The 22,028-nt window shown below is 33.8% G+C and overlaps 1 protein-coding gene across 4 annotated transcripts in view; it reads left to right on the top strand.

Moving 5' to 3' along the window:
- LOC136031662 (neogenin-like) overlaps positions 1 to 22,028 on the top strand; it is a 159,492-nt gene that overhangs the window by 38,132 nt on the left and 99,332 nt on the right. For all 4 annotated transcript variants that reach the window (XM_065711330.1, XM_065711334.1, XM_065711333.1 and 1 more), the window contains exons 5-6: positions 15,194 to 15,358; positions 20,608 to 20,727. In XM_065711330.1, coding sequence (XP_065567402.1) covers positions 15,194 to 15,358; positions 20,608 to 20,727 — 285 coding nt within the window. The remainder of the gene's footprint in view (positions 1 to 15,193; positions 15,359 to 20,607; positions 20,728 to 22,028) is intronic.

A 22,028-nucleotide genomic window follows, 5' to 3' on the forward strand; every position in this document is an offset into this window, starting at 1 on the left:
TACTGGGAAGTGTACCGACGTTATCAGGGGGATTTTTTTGGTTTGGGTGTGGGGTTCAGGGGAGGGGGCTATATGGGAGGATCTTTCCTTGGAGGAACATTTCATGGGGGAAGAGAAATTCAATGAAAAGGGCGCAGGACTTTCTAGCATTACTATAAAAAAAAAAAAACAATGAAAATATAAACATGAAAAAGTTTTTTCAACTGAAAGTAAGGAGAAGCACTAAAACTTAAAAAGGAACAGAGATTATTACGCATATGAGGGGTTCTAAAAATACTTTAGCATAAAGAGCGAGGTATTTAGGAGGAGATAAACACTTCACTCTTTATGCTAAAATTTTTTAAAATAATTTCAACTATTTATTCTACGGCCTTTCTGATTCAGGGGTCATTCTTAAAGAATTGGGATAAAACAAGATTTAGTGTGAAGAGCGAGGTATTAACGAGGGGACCAACCCCCTCATATGTATAATCAAAAATATAAGAATATAAAAGTTTGTTACGTAAGTTAATTCTTAAGTTACGTATTTTTTTTACTAATAAAAACGTTCGTTAAAAATAAAAGATCCAGTTGCCTTTTTAAGTAACCGAAAAATTGGAGGGCAACAAGACCTCCTTCCACCCCTTATTTCTCAAAATCGTCTGAACAAAACTAAGAGAAAGCCATTTAGCCAAAAAAAGAATTAATATGCAAATTTCATTTTAATAATTTATGTACGGAGAGCCAAAATCAGTCATGCATTAATTAAAAAACTTTCAGAAATTAAATAAAAAAACAAGTTTTTTTTAAATGAAAGTAAGGAGCGACATTAAAACTTAAAACGAACAGAATTTACTCCGTATATGAAAGGGGCCTTTCCTCCTCGACACCCCGCTCCTTGCGCTAAAGTTTGATTCTTTTTCGCAACTCTACTTTTTAAAACAATAAAAAACTTTAGCGTAAGGAGCGGGGTGTCGAGGAGGAAAAGCCCCTTTCATATACGGAGTAATTTCTGTTCGTTTTAAGTTTTAATGTCGCTCCTTACTTTCATTTAAAAAAACTTGTTTTTTTTTTATTTAATATTTCAAAAGGACAACCGCCTCTCTTCTTCTGCGCGAACAAAAATTCACCTCTGCATTCGTTTTGGGTTTTTTCTTTTTCTTTTTGATATTTTCCTTAAAGAATTTAGGTACTTGTGTATTATTCAGAACACACTCAATAAGTGAAGTTAGGTTATTTTGTGAAACAAGCTACGATGCAGGTTCATTTTAATTAAATATTTAGTACTTGTTCACTATTCAATTGATTCAATTCAACTCAGAACACACTCAAGAATTTTGCTGAGAAACTCCGGTTTCATAGGTTTCATCCGGTTTTCCAGGATTAGGGGTTTATGCCCAAGACAAAACACTGCGCCAATGGATGCTCTTACGAGAAGATTTTTGGACATTTTTGGAAGTGTAACAATAAGTCGTGTTTGAAAAAAGTCAATTTCCGTGTAAATTCGTGGTTTGTTGACAGTAGAATACCATTTATATGGTAATTTTACAATTTTCCTAATAGAGTATTATATTTTCATCATACTTTGCTTTATTTCATTAGCTTTATCAAAAGTTAAGGCTATATATTTGCACATTAGGGGGGTGGTGTGGGGTGCATTATATCAAATACCTAACTTAACCTAACCACCTCTATATATAAAATATTTACGTTGTCTTACTGTTTTTGTTCGTTTGTGTTATTTTTTGTGCTTTATTTTCATTAGCAGCTGGTCAATAATGCCAACAAGAAACCAAATAGGAAACAAACAAGCCAAAACTAGCAAAACTTTATTTGTCAGTCGGAATCCTAGCTTTTAATTTGATGAATACAAGTTTTAGGGGACATTAAATTCAGCTAATTGTATAGGTGTGATGTCAGTTATTTTGCAAGATGAACGGCAAATATGCATATCAAAACCAAGCTCCCCTTCAACTTTTTGTGGTAAAATTAACTAATAGCATAAATGCAGGTAATGATACAAGTAAAAAACCATACGTTTCTAATAAAAACATGTTGCACTTTTCCATAGAGTGCAACATTATAGTTTGTTGTTTTTACACAATTCATATGTTTTTCCATAATTTTATATTTGTTTTTCCATAATTTTTTCCTCAACGTTTTTCCATAATTTCATATTTTACTTAGTTTGTTGCTGTTATTGACCGGGCCCGACTACGTTTTTTTTGTTATCCCAGTTTTTTGCGCTATCAATGGCGTTGAATGTTTTTATCCTCAATTTTCTATACTCCTACTTTGCGGTTGTCTTTTTGCAGTTATGAATCTTTTGGCAAAATAGGATATGATTTTAAATAGTTATTTATCTTGGCCCACAAGTCATGCATGAATCAGCTGTGTTTGAAGTGACAAAACCAAAGTATTGGAATAACTTCGGTGATTCAATCCCCGTTTACCAAACGCATCACCAATCCCCCCCACCACCACACACCACCCAGACAGGGAAGATGGCCAAAGGTATGAAATGCCGAGATCGAGAATAACGGATCAAATTTGTCACATCTGGTCCTAGCTACCCATAAATAAAATAGAAATTGTTTTACTTGATCCAAATAATAGTTTTTTACAGTTAACTTGTACAAAATATGCAGCCCCATGCGGTATTTTTACACAATTCTCCACACGTAGAGAACAGTGCTCACGGAGAATTTATCCTTAAGTAAATTTAGTTTTTCTTTTTAGTCAGAGTTGGTCGAAATTGATAAGGATTGTCCTCTTCATCGGAGGATACAGTCTCCTCGGTAACCTTTTTCTTTAGTATGGTAAATTGTTATTCACTAAGGTACATACAGTTTTTACTATTTTATAACACGTGCATTAATTTTTATTGCTGATAGAAAAAAAAAAAACAACAGATTTTCAATTCATACAACAATAAAAGAATTGATGTATTAGGATTGACTGTTTGTAAAGTTAAAGTTTCCCGAAAGGGTCAGAAGTTTGGGGCTATTTACCTAAATAATTTTCTGTATTCAAAATAGACACAGTATCTGTATTTGGGATCACATCCAAGCTACCAATTTGACAACTCTGGGTTTCTAACCGCTGTGTTTCTAGTGTCATGAAAATACGGAGATGTAGCACATGCCACGGCCTGAAACCATCCCATTTTTGTTTCAACACCCATTTAAACTTGTGCCAAATTTGTTGTAATTTTTGTCAAATAAAAGAAAGTAAAATTTCAGCCCAAAAAAAGCACCAAGTTCTGTATAGAAGAATTCTACTCGGTTAACGTTATCAAGTATGGTACGTTTTTCTACCTTGTCAGATTGAAATTTTAGTAACTATATTGCCCGAAATAGCCCGAAATAGCACCAGCCGCTTTCCCAGGGCTTCTTATCCATTTTCTGTTTGATCAGTCTCAGTCAAATATAAATAAATAAAGGCTAACAATAATTAAAAAAAAGAAGAAAAAGAAAAAAAAATACCCATCAAAACAGATAAATTTTCTTTCTTTTTTTCTTTTTTTTTTGATGCTGGAAGACGTCAAGACGTCAAACGGAAATCACACGTCTTCCTGCATCAAAAAAAAAGAAAAAAAGAAAGAAAATTTATCTGTTTTGATGGGTATTTTTTTTTCTTTTTCTTCTTTTTTTTTAATTATTGTTAGCCTTTATTTATTTATATTCTGGTATTAAGGAGTAATTGAGTGAGAGTGTTTTGTCCTTCTTTAGTTACCGTTTTTTTTAGTTTCTGTTTTTTTTTTGTTTTTTCTTATTAAATTAGGTTGAGAATCAGAGGATTGCAGCCGTCCAACATCAGGCTCTTTGAGCCTTCCCCAGGGCCTTTGTGTGTATTTATAGTTTTTGTAATTAGTAGTTAATAAAGAGAGTTCTTATATTTTATTAGTTTATTTAGATCAATTTGGGATTTGGTTTATGGGTTCAAAATAGTTGATAAAAGCGTTGATAAATAATATTTTATGCTTCTCTATGAACATTAATCACCTGTCTTGAAATTGGAATGTTTTATTTCTGCAGTTATTTTCATCGTTTGTGGACGCATTCCAATTGCTTTATTCTATAAAGTCAAAGTTTTGACATTTTATTTATTAGCTCTGAGGTGTGTGGATTCTTTCCCATTTTTATAACGAGTTGATACACTATAAATATATGCTTGGTGCTAATGTGGTTTATTTATATTCTCAAAAATTAATTAGTTAAAATGAAACCTTTATTTGGACCGTTTTAAGGAGCGATATGGCACATTAAAACTTAGGAACAGAAATTATTCCGTGTATGAAAGGGGCTGTCCCCTCCTCAACGCCTCGCTCTTTACATTAAATTTTGTTATTGTTTTGAAAAGTAGAGTTGCGAGAAAGAGTCAAAATTTAGCGTAAAGAGCCAGGTGCTGAGGAGGAGACAGCCCTTTTCATATACGGAATAATTTCTGTTCGTTTTTAGTTTTAATGCCGCTCCATACTTTCAGTTGAAAAAAAAACTTATTTTTTTATATTTAATGTTACATAATCTGATAGTTTATTCTATATATGACGATGACGATGCCAAAATATAAAAATAGTTTGCATGAAGTTCATTTTATTGTCATTCAATCCTAAATTTGACACCAAACTTTCCTATCTGACTTTTATTGTAATACTGGATGGCATAAAGATAAATAAATAATATTCCACACTTTCATATGACCATTAATCTTGCGTTTCGAAATCAAAATGTTTCATTTCTGGATTTGTTTGTGATTTCATGGATGCATTCCAGTTGTTCTATTCTGTAAAGCCAAATTTTTGACATGCCATATATTTCTTAGCTCGGTGAGGCGTGTAGATTCTTTCGTTTTCTTGCGTGCTTTACTCTTTCTTAGAACTATGATTGACGACATCCGTCTTATTATTGACTGGGAAAGTTTTTGTCATTATTCTTCGCTTCTTCATCTGACAATTTTTTTTTTTTTTTTTTTTTTTTTTATACAGAAAAGACAATACAAGAAGTATATATATATATATATATATATATATATATATATATATATGTATATATATATACATATATATATATATATATATCTATATATATAAAAATAAGTTGTCTGTGTGTGGATCAGGTGACGTCATGTTTGTTCGCATATGACGTCTGAATTATTTCACACTAATACAAAAGAAGAAAAAAACTAAAAAAGGTAAAAACTACAAAAAAAACTAAAAAGAAAAAAAACTAAAAAAGCTAAAAAACTAAAAAAAACTAAAAAAAGGTAAAAATCTAATAACTAAAAAAAAACTGAAAAAAATAAAAAAAGGCAAAAACTACAAAAAAAATAAAAACTAATAAAAAAACTAAAAAAGCTAAAAAACTAAAAAAACTAAAAAAAACTAAAAAAAGGTAAAAAACTAAAAAAAAAACTAAAAACTAAAAAAAGAAAAAAACTAAAAAAAAGGAAAAAACTGAAAAATAAAAGAGAAAAAGAAAACTAAAAAAATATGAATAAATATATATATAAAAATAAGTTGTTTGTGGGTTATGTCTGTCTGTCTGTCTGTCGAGTGACGTCGTGTTTGTCCGCATATGACGTCTGAATTATTTCACACTAATACAAAAGAAGAAAAAAAACTAAAAAAGGTAAAAACTACAAAAAAAACTAAAAAGAAAAAAAAAACTAAAAAAGCTAAAAAACTAAAAAAACTAAAAAAAGGTAAAAAACTAAAAACTAAAAAAAACTGAAAAAACTAAAAAAAGGCAAAAACTAAAAAAAAACTAAAAACTAATAAAAAAACTAAAAAAGCTAAAAAACTAAAATACTAAAAAAACTAAAAAAACTAAAAAAAGGTAAAAAACAAAAAAAAACTAAAAACTAAAAAAGAAAAAACTAAAAAAAAGGAAAAAACTGAAAAATAAGAGAAAAAGAAAACTAAAAAAATATTAATAAATATAAAAAATATAAATATAAATATAATATAAATTAGCAATCAACAAAGCACCGAGACACAAATGACGACCGGGACACAGGGAGTATAAATGACGACCAGGACATAAGTAAAAAAAAAAAACTAAAAAAACTAAAAAAATGGTAAAAACTACAAAAAAACTAAAAACTAATAAAAAAACTAAAAAATCTAAAAATCTAAATAAACTAAAAAAGAAAAAAAAGAAAAAAGGAAAAAAATAAAGGAGAAAAACAAAACTAAAAAACGAATGTATATACAGACCGGGACACCGGGATACAAATGACGACCGGGACACAGGGAATATAAATGGCGACCGGGACACAGGGACACAACTACAATGGGGACGCCGGGGGGCACAGGGGGATATAAATGACGACCGGGACACCGGGACACAAGGAATATAAATGACGCCCGGGACACTCAAAGAGAAATCACAGACTGGAACACCGGGACACAGGGAATATAAATGACGACCGGGACACAGGGACATAACTACAAAGGGGACGCCGGGGTGCACAGGGGGATATATAAATGACGATGGCGACTCAGGGAATGGTCGATTAGCAATCACCATCAACAAAGCTCAAGGGCAATCATTAGAATCATAGATCTGAATACGGATTGTTTTCCCATGGACCATTATATGTTGCATGTTCAAGAGTCGGTAAACCTGACAATCTATTTATATGCACAGACAATGGGACAGCAAAGAATGTTGTATATTCGCAAGTTTTACGTAGTTAAAAACATATATATATATATATATATATATATATATATATATATATATATATATATATATATATATATATATATATATATATATATATATATATATATATATATATATATATATATATATATATATATATATATATATATATATATATATATATATATATATATATATATATATATATATATATATATATATATATATATATATATATCTATATTCACAGGTGGGACATAGGGACACAACTACAATGGCGCGTAACTAATATGGCGCGTAACGACTTACGCGCGCGGGGGGGCTTGGGGGGGGGGGCGCGAAGCGCCCCCACCAACTAGGTGTTTGGGTGGCGCGAAGCGCCACCCCAACAGCTAGTATATATATATTTATATATATATATATATATATATATATATATATATATATATATATATATATATATATATATATATATATATATATAACGAAAAGAGAAATCACCAATGCAACAGCACAAACACATTAAAAAAAAAAGAAAAAAAAAGCATTGTTTGTGTTTCTGCCTTTACACTGAATAAATAGCTTAGCCGTTCAAGCTAGAAAGTGTGGAATTTCGCAGAATAATCTTACAACAGACATAATGTTTGTAAACTATGGAAACGTCCAGATAGTGCGAACCCCCCAGGGAATCCTCTTGAAATATCACCATACAAGTACTAAAGATTCGAGCGGCTGGTCCTAGGGAATAGGAAGTACGACCTTCTAACCATAGCAAATGCGTTGAGTTGAAGAAGCAAGAGAAAGGCGGGAGAGAGCTTTCGATCATATCGAAAGTTTTTACTTGCAGAAGAACCTTTTTCTTTGCTAGACCATCATAAAATAAAACACCAGATAAGTAAACAAGCAAGGACGAAGTTTTCTAACGTTTTCTGGGGAAAAATCACTCTTCTATGAAAGCAAAATGAGTGAAATTGTTGTTTCTCGGCTTATCACATTCCAGTTGAAGCCGAGTCCTCTTTGTTCCTGCAAGCCAACTATGTGACTGTGATGATAAATACTTAAATATGATAGGAGAATTCACATAAAGAAATATTTGACGGAGGTAATGAGTTGAATTGTTGGTCATTTATTGTTTTTAGTTTTTACTATCGACAGTTGTTGAGCTTTCATTTTCTATGCTATATGAAACTAAAATCATTCTTATTTTATATATATATATATATATATATATATATATATATATATATATATATATATATATATATATATATATATATATATATATATATATATATATATTTGTCATATTGCAAGATAGTACACGTCGCAGTTTTTTTGACAGAATAAAATCTTTGGTAGTAATAACATACAACTTCACTATACTGGTTTTTAACTAATTTTGATTTTGAAACATCACCTTTATCGAATTCCATTTTTCACGAATGTCAAGCACATATAAAAATGGGTTGTTTTTGATTATTATCTGATAAGAAGGTGGGACATGTCTTGTGTCATATATTAATTTTTGGTGGCTTGTGAATTCTATCCCACTCTTGCGTGCTTTATTCTTTCTTGAAGTTATGATTTATGGCATCCGTTTTGTAATCGACTGTCATTTTTTTTTGTAATCTCCGCTTCTCCATCAGACAGATGTATAGACACATAAGGCAATACTAAAAAGTATGTGTAAATCATTAGCGAAGGGAACTGGTTATTTGGACTTGTATGGGCTTAAGGTTTAAGTTCCCTGTGCAGATTTTGGTATGTTATTTCTCTGCTCTCCTCGCTTGTGGAAAAGGAACTGTGGGTAAGGAGTGACTCGGCCCAAGTGTAACCAGACTCTAATAAAATGGGACTTTAATAACAATAGATACATAAAGACATTATCTTCGTATGCGGATTCCAAATATATAACGTTCATTAACTTTAATACTATCCGAAACCGAGAGCATTCGCGCGATGAGGGAACACCCTCAAAAGCTTAGTGAGTTTTGGACCTTTTCCGTTATACCTATACCAATATTTAAGTTGTATTCTTTATTCTTTTACGGGGTTTCAGTTGAGCATAAAATTCATCAGATTTTTTTGTCAAAACGTCTTAAGTTAAACTTCGGTTGATTTCTCTTTATTCTCGAGGTCAGTAACATTGATTTTTCTGAATAGCAAAGGATAAAAATATATATCCTTTTCTATCATATGCCTATTTGGTTTTCTCCCCATCGCAAACGACGATTAAAACATCATTTCCAGCATTTTACTGTTTATGTCTAGGATTTCTGGCTCAAGGTGCGATAAAGGATTTCGAAGGGGAAATTTTAGTAATCTATTGAAGATTCGTGTGTATGTAACTTACTTAGTACATGTATAAACTCATATTTCAACAAAATTCTGCCACTTCTAGAAGGAGGAAGGGGTAAGTTATTTAAAAAAAATTAAAGATATACAACCCTGGATACATGTTGGGAATCCCTGCTATAGATCGATGATATCAATAACTAAGAATAATCAAGGTTTGAATCAACAGGGGCGTCAATTTTTGGGGAGAAATGTAATTTGCCCCCTATAACCCCCCTAGATTTTGATGAATAAGTTATTTTGTTATTTTTATTGAAAATGCTTTTTTGGTATTTTCACTGGAAAGACTAAAATACAAAACAAAATAGACGTCCTAGATTTTGGAATTACAGATTTGGCACCTCCCCTATATTTTCGTGAGTTGGGCCACTGCTAACCACCGTTTTTGTTTGGGCCACTGCAAGGTGCGAGAAAGGATTTCGAAGGACAAATTTTAGGAATCTATGGAAGATTTGTATCTATTTACCTTACTATATGTAAAAATTCGTTTTTCAACAAAATTCTGCCCCCTCTTCTACTAAGGGGCAGGGGCAAAATATTTTCAAAAAGTCAAAGACATGTAAACCTGGACACATGTTGGGAATCCCTGCTATACGATAAGTCCAATAACTATGAAGAATCATAGTTTGAATAAGCAGGAGTGTCATTTTTTTAGGGGAATTTATTTTGCCCCTTATATCCACCTAGATTTGTATAATTAACCTATTTTGGTGTTCTTATTGAAAATTTGTGAATTGGGCCACTTCTAATCAGCGTTGGAGGCAGGGACATACTCAAAATTTAACGCTCAGGGTGCCGGTTATTCGGGGGGGGGAGGGCTTGCATAAAAAATACACCCTTTGAATCCACCCCTCGTCGGAGGCATAGCTGCCATGCATAACGGTTGAAATGGGTGGTATATTTTATACAAAGCATAATTTATTGAAGTCTCCCTAGAAAAACTCTAAAAAAAACACATTCTAAAAAATAATGCGTTTTTATCAGCATAAAAAACATTTGTATAGTACATTGCTAGCAGTATAATTTCACTAGCATAATTTCACAGTATAAATTTCTTAAAGAATAGTATAGTATTTAATAATATAGTTATATGGGAACATTTTATTTGTGGGTAGATAGCTTTTACCTATTTTCCGCAAAAATTCGCCTGTAAGAAAAACAAGTTTTCCAAATGTAATCCAAATTAATAGGAAACAGTGGCGTAATTCCGTCAAAATCCTGGGGGGGGGGGCAAAGTTGGAGCCCATTTTCCTAAATCAAGAAAAAAGTGACAGTAAAAACTGAAAAATTAGCCATTTGGTACCATGAAAGTACTATCCAGTACTATAAAACTACTGTAAAGATACTTTATAGTACTATAAGGGTAAATATATACTAAAGAATACTGATCCGTTTCTGTTGATGCTTGAATTATACAGGCTTATCTTAGTTTTCACAAGATTTTTGAAGAAACTAGATTTCAGTTGGAAGGGGGGGGGGTAAACTTAGGTCTGGAGGGTTAAACTGAGGTCTGGAGGGTTAAACTGAGGTCTGGGGGGATATGTGCCTCCTACCCCTTAGTAAATTACGCTCCTGAAAGGGAACCCAATATGTACTCTTCAAGTGGCATATTTATTCACCGGGCTACATGAAATTCGATTGCCAAAACGAAATTAAATCTTGATTTATTGTGTTTTCCCTCCCTCATGTGTGTCTAGGAATCCCCATACCAAATCCTTATTTCCTCAAAATCATTTCCACTTAGCTCGATCCGAATTTCGTGTAAAGAAATTTTGCCTTTTGATCCAGCTGTCAGTTTTGAATTTAAAAGCTAATCCTAGTAGTTATAAATTCTAAGCTATTTCTAACCCAAACATCCGTCGTGCAGCAAGGCATTCACTCATTTTGTAATAGAGGAAGTTGAATTAATTGCTGTGGAGACAATAGACAATGGTGTTTTTGAATGACAGTTAGACAATAGGGTATTTGTGCCCTATTCAGTGAGGTATATCTGCAGGCAATTTTGGGGAAAAAACTCGTTGAAAAATTTATTTTTACCTGTTCGTATTGTCATGACTGTGCCATAAAGTTTTTCCCAAGTGTAGACTGAATAAATTATTTATCGGTTAGTGGATTTGGGTATTATTATATCTGTATTTCGCTTAAATGTTAATTTATTGAAAGCTGCGGCGTCAATTTAGTGGGGAGCAGAGATGTGTACCCCCTAGATTCCCTCTTCTAGATTTATAAAATAATCTTTTTCGGGGGTATTTTCATTGAAAATTGTTTCTTTTGGTATCTTCTTTGAAAAAAAACTCCCTCAAATTTTGAAAAAATGTATCCCCCCCCTACTCGCTCATATTTTGAAAAAATGTATCCCCCCCTTTAAATTGTATGAATTGGTCCCATCGATCGAAGGTAATTTGTATCAAAGAAGCTGTTAATCCTCTTTTATTTAGATTTAATTTTGTTTAGTTCCACAATATATGACACAAGTTTGATAATCAGTGCAATATTTTTCAATAGAATTGAAGTTTAAGTTTTTAACGTAAGTCATCGAATAAAATGGGATTTTGTAAAATGAGGTAAAAACGCCGTAACTTTTCCTCTGAGAAGTCGTTATTTTATGTTATTGTAGGTCTATAGCACTAAAAATGCGTTTTCAAGCGTTACATCTCCTAGAACCTAGGTCTTGCACACTAGGGATGGGGTGCTATTTCCAAAGGGATTGTCTAAAGATGACTTTAGGTAGTGTAGGTACCCGTTTGACTTGCTGCACATTGAACAATCTCTTACCTTAGATATTAGTTTCTCCAATCCCTCCAGAAGCAAATAGGGTGTCGATTGGTAGCCTACAGCCTTTTCTCAGATGAGCCGCTATGTTTATGTCCTTTCACTCAGGAATGAAACTGGGTGGAGGCATGTTCTGTCATACGTTCGTCCTGTGGCCTATGATCTTAGGTCATCTTCGATGATGGGTATCTCCCGGCTGCCAGCGGAGGAGCATTTTCGGAATTCTGTGATCTGGCATGTGGATTATATATCCAAGGTATCGCCATCTTCTTTGTCTCAGGATGGAGTCAATGCTTCTAGACCTGTGCGAATATGGATTTTGCCGTTGCTGACGAGGTTTTTCCAGCTGACCCTTAGGATCTGGCGATAGCAATCATTCTCAAAGGCAATAAGATGTCTTTGTTTTGTTTTGCAGTTAACTTTAAGTATATGAAACAATAACTTTACGCGTATCAAACAATAATGTTAAATAGTATGCTATATAAAAATGTGATTCGATCCCACTTTCTAGGGCTTCAGTGAAAGAAAGGTTAAGATGGCTCACGGATGAGACTAAGGATTGCTTAAGATTTTGCTTTTTGCCCATCCATATTGGGTCAACCTAAGAGTGGGTTTTAGCCAAATGGGCAGGGAAGAGGTCATATGTAAGGATTTAATGGAGAATGGAACTTCAAGGGAGGGAGTAGAGAGTGAAGCTTTAAATATATTTGACTGGAGGAGGAGTTGGTGCAGCTGTTAAAGCTTTAGGTGGCTCAGTTCTGCAGGGAGCTGTCAATAGTAGTATCTTCCACCAAAGCGTACACTATGTGGTCCATTATTGAAGTATGGAAATATGAGTCTACAGTGTACTCTATTTAAGTAGTGTTTTTTTTTCGAACAAAAAGAAGGAAAAAACTATTGTTAGAAGGTTTTCCATAGGTAGGTAGGTAGGTATGCGTTTATTTCATCAAAAACAAATTACTAAAATTGCACTTACAACCAATAATATGTTGCTCAATTTAGGGACTTAAATGTCCCTGTTCGTCCAAAATGAGGGATATCTCGACTTCACTTTGTCCCGTAGGCTGGGAGAAGAAATACAACAACTAGATGTATTTCTAGACAACTAGAAATACAACTCTAGATGTATTTACATGGAATAAAATTCAGAAAGAAGTTAACAAATTAAAACAAAAAAACTGACTGATAATTTTTCCGGTCAAAACTTTTTGGTTTAATATCGTATGTTGCGTATATTTTAATCGCTAACTATTGAATGACTACACAAGACAACTACATGAGAACTTGTCTTTAAGTGTAAAGTTTACGGAGGAAGGAGGGACATATTGCAGATGGCGAATGCAATGAAGATGCGAAGAGGCAAATAGCTACAGAATGGTGTATTTTCATGGGGAGGGGGTGTATTTCATGAAGGGTGGGCCAGATTTACCTGCATTTTTTGATAAACGAACGGAAATTGAATGAAAATAAAATCTTTTTATTTAACAGAAAGTAAGGAGCAACATTAAAACTCAAAATGAACAGAAATTATTCCGTATACGAAGGGTTGCCCCTGGCACGTGCGCAGGGGAGGGGAATAAAACCAAAGTGTTGCTTTCGCAACACAAAAAACGAATGAAGAACTTAGACATTGATACAAAAGTAACAAAAACTGTAAACTACATAAAAAACAGTTTATTATAAGCTGTTACAAAGCTGTGTGACAATATGTGAGCAATATGTGAGCTTCTGTGACAAATCCACTCTGCGATCACGAGATCCATGATTATGAGAGGTCAATATTACACCGTTTGTACCATTATTATGAGAGGTCAATATTACACCGTTTGTACCATTATTATGAGAGGTCAATATTACACCGTTTGTACCATTATTATGAGAGGTCAATATTACACCGTTTGTACCATTATTATGAGAGGTCAATATTGCACCGTTTGTACCATTATTATGAGAGGTCAATATTACACCGTTTGTACCATTATTATTGAGAGGTCAATATTACACCGTTTGTACCATTATTATGAGAGGTCAATATTACACCGTTTGTACCATTATTATGAGAGGTCAATATTACACCGTTTGTACCATTATTATGAGAGGTCAATATTACACCGTTTGTACCATTATTATGAGAGGTCAATATTACACCATTTGTACCATTATTATGAGAGGTCAATATTACACCGTTTGTACCATTATTATGAGAGGTCAATATTACACCGTTTGTACCATTATTATGAGAGGTCAATATTACACCGTTTGTACCATTATTATGAGAGGTCAATATTACACCGTTTGTACCATTATTATGAGAGGTCAATATTACACCGTTTGTACCATTATTATGAGAGGTCAATATTACACCGTTTGTACCATTATTATGAGAGGTCAATATTACACCGTTTGTACCATTATTATGAGAGGTCAATATTACACCTTTTATTTTTCTATAGGCACTATTCTTTACCTGGAAGTCTGAAGTGTATTTTTATTAAGTTGAAAAAATAAATAATTCTCATAACTATGATTAAAATACTAGAAGCCTCAATAATGTTCAAGTAATAATTCGGGAAACCTTGGTAATGGTTGTTGAATATACTTCTGTTCTGAGACGTGGGTGCTTTGACACGTTTAGGGAAGTATGGTAGATGTTTTACAAATAAAATGCCTAGACAAGTGAAATACATTCAATACTCTGTATTGAATTTAATAGTATATCTATTTCTCTTTTGAATAGTATACTAATTTCAAAATAGTATATCTGCAGCATCTTGCAAGAGACTTGGGATGTGAAGTTGAAACCTTCAGCGAATGGTTTGAGGAATTATTTCAAATCCATTCCCCCAGCCGTTCATGAGATACTGCAGATACGTTATTTTTATAATTTGGGTACACGTCATTTGTGACAGTCTATATTACTACTTCACCATGAATTGATTCTAATTCAACGGTGGCTTATAGTGCCAAGTATTTTGAAAAAATTGGAGATAGAACTTTTAGCTCCTCCCCCTTGTTCCAATACCCCTCAGTCAAAAATCAGAGTGTCCCCAGCACTCCTTGAAAGTTCAAAATTAATGTCCCAAGTCGTTCTCGAAAGCAACCACTGCTTAATCCTGCTATTACTTAGTCCTATTTCTTATCGTGTTAAATGTTTTGAGTTTCTTCACTTTTCATATTTTACTAAATAAATGTAGGAAACTGAAAAGTATTAGATCCCTTTTTTCATTGGCTTTATTCATGTAAAACCCCTATGAGGAATTTAATATGCTTTAGTTCCTTTCCCAACAAGTTCACAGCATTACTTTTTCTCTGTCAGTTTTCTTTCTTCATCAAACACCTCAGGTTGTTTGGATTTCCCACTTTTTATATTTTGCTTATTTGTTTAATGTCATCTCATCAAGATGGATTTTAATTTTCAGCGCCGCCAAAATTTGAAGAGGAGCCGAAGGATTTGAATGTGGTCAAAGGTCAAACGGCAAGTCTCAGCTGTGTTGTTCATGCAATACCACCTGCATCCGTTAGCTGGCTGAAGGAAGATGTCCCAATTTCCTTAGAAGACTTTAGAGTTAAGGTGTTCCAGTCAGGTAATAGTTCAATCCAAGCAATTATATATTGTCTCGTCTTCTATCAAGCATTTGGTTGTGACGAACTGTAAGTAAGGAGCGATCCGGCTCAATAGAGTAACCGAAACTCTAAAAATCGGAATCTTAATACCAGTAGATGTATCAAAAGAATCGGCTTATCATGCTGATTCCAAATATATAAGTTTACTTTAGTTTAATCTTACCAAACGCTACGAGCCTTATAAAATTTATGATTTTCAAAAAAAAGGAGGAAAGACCCCTAGATTCATGGAATTTTGATTTAAAATTACACCATCAGATTCAGCGTATCAAAGAACCTTATTGTAAAGATTTCAAGCTCCTGTCTGCCAAAATGTGGAATTTTATAATTTTTCCCAGAAGAAATATGCGTGTAGCCTACATTTGTTTTTTTGTTTTTGTTTTTTTGTTGGTTTATTTTTTTGTTGTCAGTTGTCAGTGAGCCTAGAACGTCGAGAGAAGGCGGATTCTAATGGAAATGAAAAGCTTTAGTGCCCTATGTAAGTGCCCCAAAAATCGGAGGGCAACTAGGCCCCCTCCCATTGCACTTTTTTCCCAAAATCGTACGATAAAAATTTTGAGATAGCTATTTTGATCAGCATAGTTGAAAGGCACAATTACTATGTCCTTGGAGATTAGATGACCCTCTCCCCTCCCACAGCCCCTGAGGAAAAATCTTTATATTATGAAAATTGTCCATTGTTTATGTCAATTTTCCATTTGTTATTTTGAAGTATTCATGCATTTTTTGGGTGGGGAGGGAAGGGATTTTGCACGGGGAGAATTCTCCATGGAGAGAGAAGTTTTTTGGTGGAACCAGATATCCTGGCGCTATTTAAAAAAAAAACATCAGAAATTAAATAAAAAACAATTTATTTCAACTGAAATTAAGGAGCAACATTAAAACTTAAAACGAACAGAAATTATTATTAACATGAGCGACGTTGCCCCCTCATCAACACCTCGCTCTTTACGCTAAAGTTAACTCGTCCTTCCAGTTTTCTCAACTGAAATTCATACATTTTATAATTTTTATTCTTTTAAAGTTTTAATATTTCTCCTTAATTTCAGTTGAAAAAACTTTTTATTATTATTTGATTCATTTTAGTAACCGGTTTGGCTAGGTCCCAGTAGAAGAACTTATCTCTTCAATAGAAACATCTTTACACAGAAACCCCAGCCTAATCACAGATGTTGGCCTAGTAAGAGCTTCTAAAGTTAATACCCTGTCAAAGTTTGCTTTAAAACCAGAAATCCCTAACAATTCTATCAAAGACATAAAGATTCTTAATAATCAAACAGTTCGTGGTAATGAACTGTTTATTTTTTTCCCAAAGTCACCGAATAAAAATTCTGAGATAGTCATTTTATTCAAAATAGTCGAAAAACCTAATAACTATGTCTTGGGGGACGACTAACTCCCCCACAGTCCACGCGGGAGGGGATGCAAGTTACGAACCTTGACCAGTGTTAACATATAGTAATGGTTATTGGGAAGTGTAGACACGCTTTCAGGGGGATGTTTTTGGCTGGGAGAGGGGTTGAGGGGAGGGGTTATGTGGGTTAAACTTTCCATGGAGGAATTTGTCATGGGGAAAGACAATTTTCCATGAAGGGGGCGCAGATTTTTTAGTATTTTTTTTAAAGAACAATGAAAACATAAATATGAAGTTTTTTCAACTGAAAGTAAGGGACAGCATTAAAACTTAAAAAGAACAGAAATTATTGCGCATATGAGGGGCTCACCTCCTCCTAATACCTCGCTCTTTACGCTGAAGTGATTTTATTAATTTCAACTATTTATTCTACGGCCTTTGTGATTCAGGGGTTATTCTTAAGGAATTGGGACAAATTTTAAGCTTTAGTGTAAAGACCAAGGTATTGAAGAGGGGGGAACCCCCTAATATACGTGATAAAACCATACGAATAATGAAGTTGGTTACGTAAGTTAATTCGTAAATTACGTATATTTTTACTAATAAAAACGTTCGTAAAAAATTTAAAGTTTTAGTTGCCATTTTAAATAACCAAAAAGTTGGAGGGTAACTAGGCCTACTCCCTCGCTCCTTTTTTCTCAAAATCGTCCGGTCAAAACTATGAGAAAGCCATTTAGCTATAAAAATAAATTAATATGCAAATTTCGTTTTAATCATTCATGTGCGGAGAGCCAAAATCAAAACATGCATTAATTCAAAAACGTTCAGAAATTAAATTGAAAAAAACAAGTTTTTTTTTAAACTGAAAATAAGGAGCGATATTAAAACTTAAAACGAACTGAAATTGCTCCGTATATGAAAGGGGCTGTTCCCTCCTCAATGCCCCGCTATTTACGCTAAAGTTTTTTACTGTTTTAAAAAGTAGAGTTGAGAGAAAGAGTCAAACTTTAGCGTAAAGAGCAAGGCGTTGAGGAGGGAATAGCTTCTTTCATATACGGATTAATTTCTGTTGGTTTTAAGCTTTAATATCGCTCCTTACTTTCAATTAAAAAAAACTGTTTTTTTTTAATTTAATTTTAATAAGTAACCATTTTGCAGGCTGGTTAACTTTTCAAAAAGAAGGAAAAAATTTCTAGAATTTTCTAACGATATCCTGGAAACGACAGAAAATAAAGATGTTTTTTGCTCTTTACCATATGTTCCAGGGCTGAGTATAAAACATAAAAGAAGTTTACAAAATAATGGTCTAAAAGTCACTTGAAGAGGTAGTAATACTTTTGCTAGGTTTGTAAATGTTGGAAAGGATCGAACTTCCGTAGAGCAACAAAGTAGGGCTTATAAAGTCCCATCTACTTGTGGAAGCTCTTATGTGGAACCTACTAACCAGAATTGGAAAATGAGATTACTACAACATCATAATTCTATTCCGTCGTCCTTAAAGCAAAATTCCAAACATGAAGATTTCACGTCGGCTCTATCGGAACATATTTTAATTATCCAAATCATTTTATTTTGTTTGAGAATGTCTCTTTGATTTCTGGGGACCAGCAAATTTTCAGGGAAACAATCGAAATTAAAAAGATTTTCTTCAAGAATAATTCCATAAAAAGAGATACAGGAGAATTCAGATTAAATTCAGTTTGTGATAATTTACTGAGGTCAAATAAAGTAAATCTCATTTCACTTAAGAGCTTTGACCTCTCTCCACCTGATATTTCAGGTAAATCTAATGAACCGGAACCGAAAAGATCAAGGAGATTGGCTTCCGCTGTTGCGTTGAAAAAAAAAAAATGAGAGCAATAAACTGTATGTTATTAGTTTATTGGGTATAAATTTTGTTGTTTTTATTGATGTGATTTAGTTTTACTGCCGTGGACACTGTATATGTGTCAGAAATATTCAGTTAAAAATTTCATATTTGTTTCACTGTCTATTAAAAGATTTCATCCCTATTTTTAGCTGTTATATTTTCGTCATGGAAAGGCAGTGTGGTCTTCGAAGTTATCTATATCAAAAAGTAAAGCGAGAGCAGGAACAGTATAACATAACTATTATATAGAACGAAGGAAGGAGAAAAGCAAAATCTTCGTTAGTGAATAGTCCTCCATAGGTTATATTTCATCAAAAATATGATCACTTGTTCTTGCAACAGGACCAGACATTTTCGGTCTGGTCCGAATTCCAGACTGGAATTCGGATTTTACGCTGGAATTTGATTTTACCCAAACCTTCCCCGGCTGAGCCCCCCGATCTTGATGGCTGCATTCGCTAGTTTGCTGCTAGATCGGTATTTTTTCGGGGGGGGGGGCTTTACAAAAAAAAAAAAAAATACAAAGCGCATCAAAAATGTGTTTACGTGTAATTTTTGTTACCTTTTTACGAATCAGACAAAAAAAATTTGGCGGTGGTTCCAAACCCGGAAACCCCCTAAGATACCGCCTTGGGTATAAGCATCGACAAATTACCATTAGAACTGGATCCTCTTCTGCTGCCCACATAGTTAAAGGTCGGCTGAGTCTGGCACGATATTTTGAGGGCACTCCATCTTCTTCATTTTCATCATGAAACATAGTACCACTACCAGAGACAAATCGCATCTTTTCACTTGGCCACCTCTGCTACCCACCTTTGAGACCTCGTCTTCCCCTTACAGCAGCTGGTGATCGACTGTCATTAGCCTCACTTTTGAGTTCATTTTTTTCGAGTTTTGTCGGAGCGAGTTGTTCGGAGCGCCAGATATCCTGAGGGAAACTTCGGGAAGGAACCAGTCCCCCGATCTGGCAGCGAGACCAGGCGTTTTATGTTTCACCTGGCATCTGGAATGTGGATTTTACGTTGGAATTTATTTTTACCTAAAGCTTCCCAGACTTACGCCGACTGTGCTTGTAGACTCACACCATTAACACATATCCAAGGTAAAAGATTTGCTACATCCAAGACTCGAACCCTCTTCCAGAAGGACATAGGATTACAAGTCCAGCGTGCCATCGCCTCAGCTAGTGTGGCTCTGCTATCAGTTAAACAATCAAACTCAGAATAGAGGAGGGTACCAAAACTAACAAAATTAAACTATACAATCCAAGTGTGTTATCAAAGCAAAAGCCAGGAGCTTTTCTGATCTGACATCAAACATCTTAGAAATAGAACAGATTATGCCAATCTAGTATTTTATGCAGAAAAATATGTTTAAAAAATTAAGATTTTTAGGATATGTTAATACGAAGTGAGACCTTCAATCTCAGTTTTCTCCTCAAATTCTAATATTCTTGTAATATTCCTTTAACTCCCTATGTTTCTGTTTATTTATTCGTACAGAAACAAAGAAAAAAAGGAAACTCAATACTTTCATAATTCACCTAAGCCTATATATTAGGAATATAATACACTGGTTTTGTAATTTATTTTTCGTATAATTGTTTGTTTTTACTGTTATCTATATTATTTTTTCTATTAATTCTATTTATTAATTGGTTAGAATTATAGGATCATTTTGACTGGTCCCAACCCCCAAATCTCTGTTTTTCATGCATATCCCAGCCCAAGTAGCACAAGTCTAGATTACTAGCCATAATAGTATAGTTAGAACTAATTTTACCATTTTTTTTAACGGGAAAATTTATGCCTCAGTTTTCACCTAATTGATTAACAAGAGCTTATTTGTATACAATGTATTTTATACTAGCCCAAATGGTGGCATTAGCCCAACTGGCAGTGGTGGGGTCAACATTTTCTCAGAGGGGCAAATAGAAAAGTTATGTATCATTCACGGTGCTATATTCATCAAATTTATTATAGGTACACTTGAAATACTGTACGTCGACGAAGATGATCAAGGTATCTACAAATGCAATGCTTCAAATTCCGAAAAATTTGTACTAAGTTCAGGAGCAATGCTTTCAGTTTACAAAAAAACAGGTTTGAGTTTTTTTTCTTCTGATTTTCAACTGATTTGCTAGGTGTCGCCATTGTTTTCTTGCTGCAGAACCAGGTGTTTTTCCACCTCACTTTACCTTTACCTTTATTTACTTTATTTACCTTCCACTTTACCTTTAATTTATCTCTGCATTGCCTGAATATTGTTCAGCACTTTCTGTGTGTGTGGGGGGGTGCTGACTTTTTGCCAACAGGTGTACGTCTCTGAACCTTATGTGTGCAGCACAGTTCCGCCACACCTTGCACAATTCCGCCAAACTTGACACAGTCCCCAAAACGCTTGGCATGTGCCGCCTTGTGTACAGGATTTGTGAGAAAGAACAACCCCTCAATTTCTATTTTACCCATTTGGCCGATTTAGAGGCTCAAATGTTTCAATTTTCTAAGGCTGTAGATGGAAATAAAAAAAATAGCAAACATCTGTTTATGCAAACCTTTGTATTATTTTAGAACAAGCATCCTTTAAAAGCAATATCGTTTATGCCTTAAGTAGGGCCTCATCCGGCTGCCCGATAAAAACGGTCACTACATATGTCTACTAACCTCTGGTAGCGCAGTGGGTTGATCTCTGCTCGGTAGGACGGGACCCCGGAGGGGAGGGGGGTTGATCTCAGCTGGCAAAAGGCTGATGGTGAAGGAGACCCGTTAGTTAAATAAATTTCCACGAAACATTAATATATGACCTGGCACCCGGAAAGGCCTAGGAGAAACTATTTAGTTTAGTTTTTGTTTTCGTAAGTCTCCTATTGAGTCACGTCTTCATTTGACTTCGATTACCCAATTTATCAAACTAATTTTTTTGCCTTTCGTTAAAGCTAATTCTAATTAGTTCTAACCTATTTTCGTTTCGAATAATTCTGTAGCGTTTTCGCTCTCAAGAAAAAACTAAAAAAAAATCTGCAAATATTCCGCTAATCAGCGTATATCGACTCTGTCGATTAAAAAACGAAAATAAACAAATTCAAAGTGTATTTCAGCACAAAAAAAGGATTAGATAAGTGAAGAATCATTTTACAGCCCTAAACAAGTTGAATTAAAGTTATGTAATAGATCAAAAAGAACCTAAATTACCTTGATGAATAAACAAAACCTAAAAAGAATATAAATTAAGATAAATTTTTTACTTTAAATGAGAATCAAAAGTTTCTTAAAAAAAAGAAAAAGAAAAAAACATCTAACACAAAAATAACAGATACTGAGCCTGATTTGCTCATTATGAAAGAAGAAATATTCTTAGAGCTTTTTCTCTTTTATTATAATATTGAAAATAGAAAAATGCTTAG

The sequence above is a fragment of the Artemia franciscana genome, chromosome 10, assembly GCF_032884065.1.
Source record: "Artemia franciscana chromosome 10, ASM3288406v1, whole genome shotgun sequence".
Lineage (NCBI taxonomy): Eukaryota > Metazoa > Arthropoda > Branchiopoda > Anostraca > Artemiidae > Artemia > Artemia franciscana.